This window comes from Lynx canadensis, chromosome F2, assembly GCF_007474595.2.
Source record: "Lynx canadensis isolate LIC74 chromosome F2, mLynCan4.pri.v2, whole genome shotgun sequence".
Lineage (NCBI taxonomy): Eukaryota > Metazoa > Chordata > Mammalia > Carnivora > Felidae > Lynx > Lynx canadensis.
Genome location: NC_044320.2, coordinates 1232234 through 1247065, shown reverse-complemented (window position 1 = coordinate 1247065; position 14832 = coordinate 1232234). Strand labels below are relative to the sequence as shown.

Genomic DNA, 14832 nt, shown 5'->3' with positions numbered 1-14832 from the left:
CACACCTGCCTTCTCACCGTGTGCCTGCCTTCTGGAGAAAGCGGGCAAACTCTGGTGTCTCTTCTTAATGTTTATTTTTGAGAGAGACAGAGACAGAACGCGAGTGGGTTGGGGCAAAGAGAGGGAGGCACAGAATCCGAAGCAGGCTCCAGGCTCTGAGCTGTCAGCACAGAGCCCGACGTGGGGCTCGAACTCGTGAGCCGTGAGATCATGACCTGAGCCGAAGTCGGACACTCAACCGACAGAGCCATCCAGGCGCCCCTGGTGTCTCTTCTTATAAGGACACTTATCCTGCTGTGGGACCCCACCCTCACAACCTCACCTGACCCTAATCACCTCCCCGAAACCCCTCTTCTAAACACTGTCACGTTGGGGCTCAGGCCTCAACATATGAACCGGGGGGCGGGGGGGGCACAATTCAGTCCATAACATACAGTTAGCTTAAAACTAGATATCTCACCGGGGCACCTGGGTGGCTCAGTCAGTCGAGCAATTGACCCTGATTTCAGCCCAGGTCATGATCTCAAGGTTCGTGAGATCGAGTCCACTTGGGATTCTCTTTCTCTCTCTCTGCCCCTCCTGTGCTCACACTCGCTCTCTCAAAATAAATAAACTTAAATTTAAAAAACTAGCCACCTTACCAAATTCTCTAATCAGTTTTAATAGTTCTTTTAGTTGATTTTCTTGGTATTTCAAATTACACAACCATGTTCTCTGAATATAAAGCTAATTGTGTCTCCTTTCTCTAAGATTTTGTTTTACTGCATTATTTCCTCAACTGAGGACTCAAAAAACCTCAGATGAATGGGGGTAGTAGCAGGCATTCAAATCTTGTTCCTGATTTAAATGCGATGGTTTCAGGATTTCAATATGTAATGTGCTCATTATCTGCATTTGATGCATTGCCTATCAAATTTAGGCGGTCCCTTTCATTCCCGTTTTACTTAGAATTTTTTGTAGAATAGTGGCTGAATTGTTCAGATGTTTAAGGGGCCACGTGGAGATTACTGCACAGCTTTTCTTCTCATCTGTTGGTGAGATCACCCCGGCTGGTGGGTTCCTAATGTGGGACCTACTTGGTCATGGAGCATTAAGCATGAACACACTGCCAGACCTGATGTGCTGTTATTTATATTCAAGTTGTATATCTGTGTTGAGTTAGGACACCTTTGGCTTTAAATATCAGGAAGCCCAACTTGCGGCAACTGGGTTGAAAAGAAGATTGGTTATTTCAGCAAATCGGAAACCAGAGGAGTCTCAGGGCCCCAGTTCTCTGCCACCCTCAGTATGTCTGCGGACATACGGTCGCAAGAGGCCACACGGTTCTGGGCGTTGCACCCAGTAATGACAGCTTCCTCCTATGGGCCTCTCCAGGGAGTACCCTGAAGACTCCCCTCTTGACCAACTGGGCAAAACTGCATCCTAAGCCTATGGGCGCAGATCAATCACTGGCTGAAGTCCTAGGGTGACCTCTGCAGATCACTATGTTCTACTGGCATTTGGGACAGTGAGTCTGTACTGGTGTGCACAGGCATTGCAGGACCTTTAACGTCCCCAGCCTCTGACAGTGTCTCCCCCACCGCCATGGTTCCAGTACCCTTCGTTTATACACCAGTGGTCTACACCTTCTGGGGCTGAGACTGGCCATCTTTCCGTGGAGCACGTGGCTTCGCTAAGGAGGTGGTCACACGAGATTTGGCAACGACAACGACGGGTGGGGCACGTGGGTGGGGCCAGGCCATCAACAAAGTCTGCAGCTTACGTTTGTTGATGAAACCCATCCACGGTGTCTTGTGGTTTCTTTTCATCAGATTTGGCGTTTTAGCCCGGCAAGCTGAGTCAAGGACACCGGCATCCCTTGACAGGCGACACGTGCTGTCTGCAGACTGGATAGACTGGATAGGCTGTCAGAGTCTGTGTCCCCTTTAGCAGTTTAGAGTCTGTGCTATTGGTCTCTTGTCTGCTCCCGTTTCTCGGGTCAACTCTGATCATTTAAGTCTTGATACATCCATTTCTCCAGACCTTGCAGTTGACATTCATGATGTTTTCTAAGTTTGTAAAATCTTCCCTGAGGCTTGGTTAGTGTTCTTTTTCCTTTCTTAATGTGCTGTACTTGTGTTTTCCCTCCGAGGCAGCCGCGGCTCGTGGTCCTGAGTGACAGCCTGGTTGTGTTTGGAACAACAGTGTGTCAGCTGGAACTCCTGGCCTCCCTGTGGCAGGTGTGGCCATGTGACCAAGTTCTAGGGGAACTGGGGGAATGTTTTGCTTTCCTCCTTGGAACACAGAAATGAGCTCTGAGGAGGAACAATTGGTCTCTGTTGTGAGGCTGAAAGCAAACTGGAGGAACCTGGGAGTGGAGACCCTGTGGCCACACCCTGGGGCCTCCACCACCCTTGCTGAACGATGATCTGGGGAAAAATAAGAGACATCTCACCCCTAAACACAGCTAAACGTCGACAGCTAAACAACTGTGTTCTGATCTCATGGAGTCAGAAGTGGATCCTGGTTGATACAGTCTCTCCTTGCTGCTGATCGGGCCTCTCAAGGATTTATCCACTTTGTTTTTTCCCACTCAGCTTGTTTGTTATAGGACTGAGGCCAACTTTTAATCTTCAGTAATTTCCTGTTTGTACCGTCTTTTGATTTGGTTAATTTATTTCATGTATGTACGTATATGCACATACACATATACACACACAGCTGTGTACAGGCAATAAACCCAGTTAAGTTTGCAGAATTTCCTTTGGTTTGTTCCATACTTGTTACTTACTCCGTAGGTACTTTGTAACGTGCAGCTTGTGCTTTAACTTTCTATTCAGACCTTGTTTGAAATGTCTCTTCACTTGCAAACGGTTATGTTTTACTTTGGATGTTCTTGGCTGCCAATTTCTAAGCATGCACCCCCTAGAAAACAAGCTTCGGGGATGCTTTGCTATGGAAGGCGCAGTTCCACCAAGCATATGGTTCTGCCAGAACCACTCAGCAGAACGGCAGCCTCCGGGGCGCCCTGCTGCCTCTCTCGCCGCAGCCCCTCGTGGCTCTTGGAGCTGGTGATTTGGTACTGAATCCCACAGTTCTGAACGACATGCTTCTGCGTCTGGAGCACTGTTGCCTGATTTAGGCGTCACTCAGGGACTTCGGAGGACGAAATGTCAGCATCTCCACCTGTCCTCTCCATTTGGCCTGTCTTCCTCCTCCTTCACCTCTCTCCTCCTGATAGAATCAAGTTATAATTGCCCCGGGGTCAAGATGCCAGGACATCTGATTACATTATGATGGCTATGAAAAAGAATGCACAGCTGAGTCAGGTAATTTTCTAGGATTACTTTTTATATTCCTTCAAGTTGTCGCCCGCCTTATTTTGTTGCTGTTGTTGCATGAGATGGCCAGGGCAGGCCAAGAGGCCTGGTTACAGGGTTTAGCTCTGCGGACCGCAGGCTCTCGCGCGTGCATGTGCTGGGGAGACGGAGCCCGCGGCTCAGCAGCGGGGACCTGGACGGGAAGGCTGGAACTTCGGAGGGCCTCGAGGGACACTGGCGTGGTTCCTGCTTATGCACGGTGTCCCTGCCCCTACAAAGGGGGTGTCGTTAGGTGAGGGGAGCCTCACAGGAACTCTGAGTGGGTCCCACAGTGACCCGGGCCCCGCGTGGAGGTACACCGCTCGGACCGGCCCGCAGGGAGGGCAGGCTCCGGAAGCAGGCCGTCTCTGCGGGCCAGGCTGGTCCTGGAGGCGAGCTGGTTCTCGAAGTCGTTCGTGGAAGCAGGTTGCGGGGGCCGGGCTCCGGGGAGCGCTTCGAAGGCAGCTTCTGGCAGCGAGCTGTGCCGGCGGGCCGCGCCTGCTGAGCGGAGAGGGAAGCGGCGTCGCTGGAGGACTCGCACCAGCGCTCCTGCAGCGAACCCGTTGAGCCCCCCACTGCCAACGCGCTGGACAGGCTCCTCGGAGGGCCGCTGTTGCCTTGGGGGCGGGACGAGCCGGCGACGTGCCAGCCTGCGGAGTCGGCTCAGGGAGCCGAGCACGCAGGCGCCCGGGAGGTCGGGCCGGACGCTTTTGGGAGTTGCTTTTTTTCCTTTTTCCCTAACTTTTCCGCTCGCTGAGCGCACGCCGTGGCGCATGCGCAGTCTGCGCCCCGCCCGGCCGCGCGGCGTCGGGCCGGGCGGTTGCCAGGGGCGACCGCATTCCCCCGGGACTCCGCGGTCGCGCGGGCGGGGCCTGGTCGGCGGGGCCCGCCTTCTTCGCTCTCTGGTTGGCTGGCGCTGCTGTTCGTTGGAGTCGTCGCGGCCGCCGATTGGGCAAGGGGAAGTTTCGCACGCTCGGCCCGCGCCCGCCACCCGCGAGGAGAGAACAGTGGGGGACCCTGCGCGGCGCCCGGGAGGGACCTGTGCCGGCCTCGGCTTCCAGGCGGGCAAGGCCCGAGCGGCGGGCGGCGATGATCCCCGAGGAGAGGACGGACGACCCGGGCTCCGGCGAGGAGAGTGCGCGGCTGCAACCGGCCGGCAGCGTTCGCAAGGTGGGCGCGTCCGCGGGGACGGGGGTCGCCGGGAGGACGGGTCCCGGACCCCCGGCCCGCTTTCGCCCGCCACCTGCCGCCGGCGGGCGCGGGGCTCCGGAGTCGGCGCTGGCTTCTCAGGTCTGAGCGCGCTGCAAGACTTGTGGCAGCAACCCACTTCTCTCGCCCCTAGAGGCCAGCTGGGCTGACCTCTGGGGAGACTGAGGCTCGGTGGAAAGGCCGAGCCCGCGTTACCTGCCTGAGCTGGGCTTCTGTGCCTTCTAGCAAAGGGTAGGAACACAAGTCCAGCTCAGCGTTTTCTCCCACGCTCTGGAGGACGCTCCAGGCCCCGTTCTACCGCAGGTGTTGGGTTCTGGTCTGTGACAGCCCGTGGCCTTGTGCTAGTTCCGGGTGCCCGTCATTCCTCTTTTCCTAGCTTTCCCCTCCCTCTCTCCAGGCTGCTCAGCTTTGCCCTGGGCACCTAGCTCTGTATTTGACGAAACTTTCAGCGGCAGGCAGCTGGAGCCTCCCAGGAACAGGAAATGGCTGGAGGACTTCACAGATAGACAGTTTGTCCGTTTCTTCACTTCCCACACACCTCCTCCCCCTCTGAGGTCCCTAATCCTGCTTCGCTGACTCTGGACCAAGGACCATTTCCAGGAGTAGTGGGGAAGCTCTGGAAAGGGGTGGGAGCGGACACCTGCGAAATCTGTGCTGGGAAGGAGGGGGCACTCAGGCTGCCCCTCTCTGCAGCCTGGAGCCTGGGTGTTCCCTGGGAGTCACCCACTGGCTGTCCCAGCGTCCGGACCAGGCCTGTGCAGGTGCGGCAGGGCTCCGAGGCTACATTCTCCCCGTTCCAGCACATCTCTCCAGGAGCACTTGACATTGAGGAGCAGACGAGTGGTGTTGATGAGGACAGCCCTCCTGAGCTAATGGTTTCTGCCCAGCATAGGGACCAGCCCCCTCCCTGGGCAGATGGGCATGGCTATTGGCCCAGAACCTCTAGAACCTGCTGGAGCTTTGCTTCAGAAGGGGAGTGATGTAGCTTTGGCTGTGGCCTGCTCCTCCCTCCCCAGGTCCTCAGGCCTCTTGGAGGGGAGACTGCCCACCTCCTTGGCTCATTCCCTCGTTCACAGAGCGGTCTTGACGTGCACCGTGGAGAAGAGGCACAGGCCACCAGGAAGAGAGCCACACAGCAGAGCAGAGAGAGGAGGGCCATGTTTTGTCTTTTTCCTTCTTGGCACCCCCCTGAGATGTACAGATGAGGGTCCTGCCCAAGGGCCCAGAGCAGGGAGCCCTCCACATCTAGTGTTCTCTCTCTTGTTGTTCAGTTGGAACAAGCCTCCTCTCCCGTTACCTAAGGATCACAAGAAGGCCTCCCAGGAGAATGCCTCCGCCTCTGGGAGGTCCTCCCTGATTGATCTCTCTTCTCTCTTGACCATCCATGCTGGAATCTGAGGGGGTGTTGAGCCATAATCTGAGGTGATTGTGCACCAGGGGCCTTCGTCTTGAGAGGCTGTGAGGCCTCCTTTAGGGTGCCTTCATAGAGGGAGTGGGACAAGGTATAGCCCCCAAAAGGTCTGAAACTGCCCCTGCCTGCCAGCAGGGGGGTGCATATTAAAGAAAATAGGCCACATTTCCTCAAATATGAGGAAGACAGTGGACACTGCAAGGGGCCTGACCTCAGCACTGCCTGAATAAAGCCCTGTCCCTGCCATTGGGGCAGCTTCCTGGAGGCACTGTCCTCACTACCACTGTTCAGGCTCTGTGACCACCTATGGGGACGTTGCCCAGGGAAGGTGCATTCTGGGAAGTTCTTCCTAACTCCAGGGCTGGTGACTGTCCCAGACGAAGGCTCTTAAATGGCTAGGAGGAAGCATGGTGGCCATGGCCGCGTGTCCCACTGCAGCCCTCAAAGCCGCCCAAGCCCCCTTCGGCGGAAGCCCCTCGGCTTCCCTGGCCAGAGCCTCTAGTCACCCGGCTGCAGCATCACTGTGGCTGGGAACCCCCATCTCTGGTCGCAGTTGCCACCCAGCTCTCCTGCCTGGGACCCCGACACCGGCAGCCCGGCAGGATTGTCCCGTGTAATGAGGAGCGGTGCCTGAGGTGGCCAGTGGGCAGTCGGGAGGCCTGGCCTGCTGCCTGGGAGCTGAGTGACTCTGGGCCTGTGGTTTTGAGCAGTTGCCCAAAGGGACCCCACACGTAAACAGCCAGCTGGGGTGATACCTTCGTATCACGTATCAAGACACGTATCCCAGGGTCACCGTGGGCCGAGCGCCACGGGGAGCAAGGTGGGCTGAAAGCCAGCCTCCAGCACCCCATGCGCAGGCCCCTTTCCATTAGCACCTTGGCAGGAGCCAGGCTGGGTCATCCCCCCCGTGGCCGTGCTAGAGCTCATGCTAGAAATGTGCGGGTAGAGTAGATTATGGGGGTTATGGAATGAAATTCAAAGGCACACAAGGATATGTGCCGAGCAGTTGGCCACCTCCCACCAGAGGCTCCCAGAGCCCCGGCACACTGGTGCTGGCTCCGCAGGATCGGCCCAGCTTCTTCGTGGGGCCCCGGTCCAGCCCTGTCCCCCGCCTTCTGTGTGCTTCCTGCCCTGGCCACCCCACCCCCCTTCTTTCTGGGATCCCGGGATCCTGCCTCCACTCGGCCTGCCTGGCCCCACTGCTGCCTGGGGAGCTGGCTCGGGCCCCACCTGTGCCGACCGCCGCCTTCCCCACCCGCGAGAGCCCTCTGGCATCCGTGAGCTGTTGACAGAGGCGTGGCTTGGCCCCCGTGACCTGCAGCCTCTCCACAGGGCCGAGACCCCCTGGCACAGACACCGCGCGGCCGCCTGCAGAGCCGCAGGGCCCAGGTCCACCAGCAGATCAATAAGGAGCTGCGGATGCGGACAGGCGCGGAGAACCTGTACAGGTGAGTGCCCGCCACCGCCCCCATCCCTCAGGACAGTGGTGCTGCTGTCCCCTGAGGCCCCCTGGAAGCCAGCCCATGTGGGGTGATGGGAGCCAGGCAGAGACCCAGGCAGGTGCCCGACCGTGTGGTCTGGTTTGGGAGAGGGACGTGTGAGCAGGTGACTATGGCCATTGTAGGCTCCCAGGAGGAGGGGCCGGGCCTCCCACCGGGGTCTGGGGCAGCCATGCTGGTCAAATGAAACCCTCCCAGACAACCCAGGCCCCTACCTTGGTGGACCTCACTGGCAGTGGTCAGCTCAGGGTCAGCCAAGTTCCGTGTGGTGCTAGAGGGGGGGCTGGTATGCAGTGTGGGAGCCTGTGATTTATGTGGTGACCAGCAGGGCTTTCTCAGGAGAGACACCGTTTAGGCTGAACTGTGACACGTGTCCCAAGACTGAGGACCTGGGGGGCACCTGGGTGGCTCAGTCGGTTGGGCGTCTGACTTCGGCTCAGGTCATGATCTCGCGGTTCGTGGGTTCGGGCCCCCGGTCGGGCTCTGTGCTGACAGCTCCGAGCCTGGAGCCTGCTTCCGATTCTGTATTTCCCTCTTTCTCTGCCCCTCCCCTGCTGGTGCTCTGTCTGTCTCTCAAAAATGAATAAAAATTAAAGAAATTAAAAAAAAAAAAGACTGAGGACCAGGAAAGCGTCCTCCAGGCTGAAGAGGTGCCTCTTCCTTAGCGAGCTGCACATCAGCTCAGACCTTCACCCATGTCTCCGTGAGCCCACTGCATGGCTGGTGGCCCAGGAAGATGGTCCCACCTGTCAGAGCCACAGCCAGTGTGCACAGAGCTGGCGGATAGGCTCCAGGATGCAGCTCTGCTGGGCCCAAGGGGCCCCTCCATTTCCTTAGCCGCCCTGCATCCCTGTCTACCCCACCCCAGCTCTCAACCTGGCCTTCCTGGGGACCCACCGCCTCGTCTGCCAGCTGCCCAGATGTAGGCACAGAGAGGGGCTGACTCCCACCCCTTGGGAAAGTTGTTTTTGTGTCACTGTGGAAGGCGCGCCAGAGCCCGCGTCCAAGGAGAGAGGTGGTGGGAGGCGAGAGCTATGCCCTGGGCCAGAGTCACCAAGTATCCACGTGGATAGGAATTTGCACGAACTCCAGGGGGGCTCAGAGAAGAGGGGGTGGGCCCGGGACCGCACCGCACCCCTCCATGGGGGCTGGGCCTGGGGGCACAGCACTCTGGAGCCCAGGCTGGCGCAGGGGCTGCGGCGAGGCCCAGGGGCGCGTGGTCCGCCTGCAGAGCGGGGCTTCAGCTCAGTCTGGCCTCCCTCCCCCAGAGCCACCAGCAACGCCTGGGTCAGGGAGACAGTGGCCCTGGAGCTGAGCTACGTCAACTCCAGCCTGCAGCTGCTGAAGGAGGAGCTGGAGGAGCTCAACGGCAGTGCGGAGGTGGACCGGCCGGAGGGGTGCGTGTGCGCATGTGCGGGGGCCGGTGGGCGTGGGGGAGGACGTGGCGCGCACGCGCGAGACACCCTCCAGGGCGGCCCCTGAGTGCTGTGCCGTGCGTGTGCTCGAGACACGAATCAGAATCGGGAAAGGGGTTCATGTGTCCCTGGAGAAGTAGGGGGTGGCACTGGGCACGGCAGGGTCCAGCCTTAGAGTCTGGGCTCAACGGTTCTGGTTCCAGCGAAGGTGTCAGTGTCCCTATGATCCCCCTGGGGCTGAAGGAGACCAAGGAGCTGGACTGGTCCACACCCCTGAGGGTGAGTGCTGACCTGTGAGCCCCGGGGTCTGGTGGGACGTGGTCCTGCCCTAAGGATTACACCCTGCCCTGGGGTCAGAAGGGGTCACCAAGGCTTCCTGGTGCAGCCATTGCATTGAACAGAAGAGGAAACAGGCCCAGAGGGAGGGGGGGTCTGACTCCGGCTGCCGGGCCTGCCCAGGCTGTGGGAGATTCTGGTTGGACGGGTGTTGGAGGAGAGCCCACCGTGGGATCGATACGGCAGAGTTAGGCATCCTGCTGAAGGCCCACACTGGCCACAGGGTTCCCCCACCGTTGCTCTGAGAGTCGGCAGTGGCTGGGGCTGCCCCGTCCAGTCAGAGCCTCCGCTGTGAAAACCTGCCGGTTCCCAGGGTCCTCCTGGGGGCTCATGAACTAGGCTGCCCCTCAGGCAGCACGGAAAGGGGCCTCAGCTCCTGGCCCCAGTGCCCTTGCCCGTCAGGTGGGCTTTACAGGGGCTCAGAAAGGACTCTGAGCAGAAGCAGCACCGAGTCTCTGAACCCCGTACCTGCGGGGGAGGGACCCCAAGGCCAGAGGAGGGGACCCGCCACCACATATACACCAGTCCTCAGCCTTTCTCCAGGGGCCCCGGGGCCTCCACCACCCATCTCCACGTTAGGCCGGGTGAACAGGGAAGGCCAGCACCTGCCCCTCCCCCAAGCAGGAGCTGATCTCTGGGCACTTTGGAGAGGACAGTGCCTCCTATGAGGCCGAAATCAGGGAGCTGGAGGACCTGCGGCAGGTGAGTGGGCTCCTCCTGTCCCCTCCCTGCCCCGGAGACCGGCCACCCCCAGTTCACAAGGAAAAACAAGGCTCAGTGAGGGACAGAGGCAAGGAGCTCAGTGTAGACAAGCTCTGTGCAGGAGTCCCCACCAGGGGCAGCCCTGGGGAGAATGGGGAGACAGGCACACCCCGAGTGTGCATTAACACAAACACAGCCAGGGCACACACGTGGCTCTGCGCACACCAGGGAAGTTCCGTCCTCATCAGATACCGCTGGCCCCCTGGGAGTGGCTGCTCTGTGCCTGTCCCTCCCCAGGGACCCCGCCTGGGCCTCTCCGCGGTGCTCAGTGTCCTGGGGGTGGCACGTGTGGCCCACGACAGCCCCAGACCGGGTGGATGTGCCGCTTCGGGACCTTGTCCACCCCTAGACCCAGGGTGCTCCAGTTGGGCTGGGACGTCCAAAGGGTCCCAGGGTAGTGTGTGTGCTGTGGGACGGGTCTGGGGAACCGAGGCCCAGCTGGTGCCTGCCCCGCAGGCCATTCGGACCCCCAGCCGAGGCGAGGCAGGCCTAGAGCTGCTCATGGCCTACTACAACCAGCTCTGCTTCCTGGACGCACGCTTCATCGCCCCCACCAGGAACCTGGGGCTGCTGTTCCAGTGGTAGGTTGGGGGGGGGGGCGGTCACTGGCCTCCCCTGACGGCTCCCCAAAGCCCTGTGACTCCTGCTCCCACCCTCACCCACCCGCAGGTATGACTCACTCACGGGAGTCCCGGCCCAGCAGCGGGCCCTGGCCTTTGAGAAGGGCAGCGTGCTTTTCAACATCGGGGCCCTCTACACCCAGATCGGGGCTCGCCAGGACCGCTCCTGCCCCGAGGGCACCAGGCGCGCCATCGAAGCTTTTCAGAGGGCTGCTGGTGAGGGCAGCCCGGCCCCCAGCCCCACGGCCACAGTTGTGCGGAGGGGGGGTGGGGGGAGGTGGGTTAGCACTCCAAGTGTGTGGGGCAGAGCAGATACACACACAGGCCCTTTCTGGGGGTGGGGGGCGGGGCCAGGTAGCCCTGTCCTCCTGCTGTGAGCGCCCCTCCACAGGGGCCTTCAGCCTCCTGAGGGAGAACTTTGCCCGAGCACCCAGCCCCGACATGAGCCCGGCCTCGCTCTCCACGCTGGAACGACTCATGACCGCCCAGGCCCAAGAATGCATCTTTGAGGGCCTCTTGCTGCCGTCCACCGAAGCCCCCCAGGGTGGCCTGGCCCAGCTGCGCCTGGCTCAGGAGGCTGCCCAGGTGAGGGCAGGGAGCCCTTGTCCCGCAGGAGACCTGGCTGAGCCACGGTGGCCAGATGAGCAGGAGGGTCTGGATCGGGGGTCCAGGCAGGGAGGGGCAGGGGCAGTGGCTGTGTCTCCTGTTTGTTCCCAAAGCCAGCTGTTTTCTTGGTCTTTGGAGCTGGTCAGGACCCCCGGGTCCTGAGTCCTTGCCACTGGGGCAGCACCAGTCAGAGCAGGCCCTGGGGCTCAGATTCCTGAGCTTGCCTCAGCTCGGGGTGCAGGGCAGGGCCACTGGGACTCAGGCCGGGGCAGGCGGAGGCCGGGGCCCAGGGCGGGGAGGCCCCGGCGTCCCACCCTGTGCGCTGGCAGGTGGCAGCTGAGTACAGGCTGGTGCACCAGACCATGGCCCAGCCACCTGTCCGCGACTACGTGCCCTTCCCCTGGACCACCCTGGTGCGTGTCAAGGCTGAGTACTTCCGCGCCCTGGCCCACTACCACGCGGCTGCGGTGCTCTGCGACAGCCCCCGTGAGTGCCCTGCCCCTCGTGTGTGTGCCGGCAGAGGCCCCGGTGCGGAGGGGCTCACGGCCCTCTCTGATCCCCAGCAGCGGCCGAGGTGGACTGCCCAGCACTCTCACAGGCCTTCCTTGGGCTCCCAGCCACACCTGGGCCCCCGGGCGCCGCACCCCAGGAGCAGGAGGGGCGCAGGATGCTCGGTGAGGCGGCCCGGCGCGGAGGGGCTAGGGCCCGCTGAAGGGGGCGAGTGACCCGTCCTTCATAAGTCACCTCTTCCGGGCATGCCTGGTGTCTGGCAACTTGCCAAGCTGCCAACTTGCGTCCCCAAGGTCCCCTTGGCGGCTGAGTCCCAGGCAGGGCCTGAGCAAGGCGGGTGGCCTGGGCGGGTGGGGGCCCTCGTGGGAGGCAGCTCTTCCCCGGCCAGGCCTTCTGCATCTGGTAGCTCCTCCCCGAGCGGCCCGCGGGCCCTCAGGATGGACCCAGAAGCCCTCAGCTGTGCTCCTTTGGCTGCGTCCAGGGGTGGGGAGAGCTGGGGTCTGGCCTGGGCCGGGCGAGCCCCACGGAGCGTGTGCCGACTCGGTCCCGCGCAGGCAAGGCCCACCTGAAGCGTGCCATCCTGGGCCAAGAGGAGGCCCTGCGGCTGCACGCCGTGTGCCGTGCCCTGCGGAGCGTGGACCTACTGCAGGCCGTGCTGGCCCAGGCCCTGCGGCGCTCACTGGCCAGGTACTCGGAGCTCGACCGAGAGGATGACTTCTTGGAGGCCACGGAAGCTCCCGACATCCCACGTGAGCAGCCCAGCCCCTCGGACGGGCGTGTCCAGCCAGCAGGCGTCCGTGGGCCCAAGACCTGTGGCTGCCGTTGAGGCCACTCCACCTCTAGGGACCACGGAGCAGTGGGCCTTCAAAGGAGCCCACGCGGGCGCACCCCCTGCTCTCCCGCGCCTTGCCATCCCCGCAGTGGATTCCTGCCCCAGGGAGGCGGTGGCCTGGGAGACGGAACCACAGGCCGGCCCCCCAGCATCTCCTGCTTTACAGGGGCAGGCAGGCATGGCTGGAGAGCTGAGACACCCCGGAGCCCCCTGGGGCGGGGGGCGGGCAGCCAGGTCCCCGAGGTCTGCAGAGGGGCCAGTGTGCGTACGGCAGGCCGCACTCGGGCCGCCCGCTCTGCTCTGGCTACCTCCCAGGGGCCTAGGGTCCTTGAGCCTCAGGCCTAGTTCTGTTTTCCCTTGAATTCTGTCATTTCAGCTAAAACACAGCAGAAGCCAGAGATCAGGGCACCCAGCTTCTCCAGGGTGAAGGTGACCGATATCTTCCACCGGCTGGTGAGCACCCCTGCCAGGGTCATCCGTCCCCACCTCAGCACAGGCGGCCCAGCCCTGTCCTGGGGGAGGACTCTGGACAAGCGGTGCTAGTGGCCTAGCCCCGCCCTGCCCCACCCCTCTGCCACACCCGGTTTTTGACCCAAGATGTAGAGATCGAGGGGTGAGGGGTGCTGTGGTGGCCCGGCTGAGCCTCTGACGCCCCTTCACCCCACCCCCAGGGGCCCCTGTCCGTGTTTTCAGCCAAGAACTGCTGGCGGCTGGTGGGGCCCGTCCACGTGACCCGGGGAGAGGCTGGCTTTGGCCTCACGTTGCGGGGAGATGCGCCCGTCCTCATCGCTGCTGTCATCCCCGGGGGCCCGGCCGCGGTGAGGCCCCTGCCCCCCCACCCCCCCGCCGGGGCCGAGTCCCGGGGTTGAAGGGGGCAGGTGGGACTGTGGCCAGGGGTGGCGGGTGCCCCCGTGGGACTCAGGACCCCCCCTGTGTCCCTACAGGCAGCTGGCCTGCGGGAGGGTGACTACATCGTGTCCTTGAACGGGCGGCCGTGCAAGTGGTGGAAGCACGCGGAGGTGGTGGCGCAGCTGAAGGGCGTGGGCGACGAGGGCGCGAGCCTGCAGGTGGTCACGCTGCTGCCCAGGGCGGAGCCACCCAGCACGGTGAGCCCCGGGGGCCCCGGGAGGGCCTTCCCCGGGCCCGGGCACGCCCCGCGACTGCGAGGGCATCGGAGAGAGGAGCTTGCGCGCCGGCGAGCCTCACTGGCGTGGCCTTCTGGGCAGCGGCCGTCTGTGCCGTGGTCTCCACCTGGCGGCGAGTCCCTGCCCTGGGCGAGGCCGCAGCCCTCCCCGCGGTGGGCCTCCGTGTGCCCACACTCCTGGGGACCTCGGGCAGGGGCGGCGCTGCAGGAGCCGTTTCAGTGTCCCCACCCCCAGCATGGCACCCCTGCGGGGTGCTGCTGCCCTGTTGCCCTTACAGAACCCCCAGCTTGCCCCTGACGCACCAGCCACCACCTCCCGGGTCACACCCTGCAGCCTGGCCACAGGCAGGCCAGGCCCAGGGAGCCAACCGTTACCCATTTCTGTCCCAATTGCAGGGGGAGCACCGGCCGGCCCTGGGGGCGCTTCTGAGGGGCCAGAAGGAGTGTGGGCGGGGGCCGCCAGCTCCTGGGCGAGCCAGCCCCAGGCCCCTCCTTGGCTGGAGCCGCAAGGCCAAGAGGGGCAAGACCAGAGGGAGGCTGTCCCCACATCCCTGAGCTGTGTGCCGCCCTCCCCCTCCTGCCCAGGGTGGTGGCGAGGGGCCAGCTCCCCCCACGGCCCTCTCCATCCTGAAGGACTTTCGGGCCAGTTTGCTGCCCCACCTGGTGCCCAGAGCTGCCCATTAAAGACCGAGTCAGATGAGGTGTCTGAGCCTGGTGCTGGGCGCTGAACCCACACGTGGGAGGCGTCACGGTTGCTCTGCGCACGGAGTCCCAGGTGCCAGAATGCGGCCCCTGGGCTGCCCGGTCCTCACACATGCCCCACGTCCCCACCTGAGTAGGGCAGCGTCCCAGGCCAAGGGAGCCGTCCAGCTGCTTCTTGGAGTCGGGGCCGGGCAGGCTGTGGCCCGCATCCTCACTCGCCCTTCGCCTCTGCCCCTCAACGATCCACATCCCGTCCACACCCTACCTTCGGGCTGGGTCAGCCTCACGCCAAGCTTGCATTCCTGACCCTTCCGAGGACCCCACCACTGACCCAGCCCACCTGGCACCCCACAGGCCTGCCCTCGGGCCAGTGTCCCAGCCAGTCCCACCCCCGCAACACCTTTCCTTGATCCCTCTACTTCCGTTCTTGCTGTCCCCTCCCCGTGTC

At 62.3% G+C, this 14832-nt stretch overlaps 1 protein-coding gene across 1 annotated transcript; it reads left to right on the top strand.

Annotated features, from left to right (window-relative positions):
• Positions 1–4427: 4427 nt before the first annotated feature.
• RHPN1 (rhophilin Rho GTPase binding protein 1) lies at positions 4428–14378 on the top strand. The gene is made up of 15 exons (XM_030304464.1): positions 4428–4508; positions 7291–7406; positions 8726–8854; positions 9076–9151; positions 9833–9910; positions 10427–10551; positions 10640–10806; positions 10982–11175; positions 11526–11682; positions 11760–11870; positions 12261–12455; positions 12915–12991; positions 13210–13356; positions 13483–13644; positions 14079–14378. The coding sequence occupies exons 1-15, from the start codon at positions 4428–4430 to the stop codon at positions 14235–14237; spliced, it is 1974 nt and encodes a 657-aa protein (XP_030160324.1). The 3' UTR covers positions 14238–14378.
• The last annotated feature ends 454 nt before the right edge of the window (positions 14379–14832 follow it).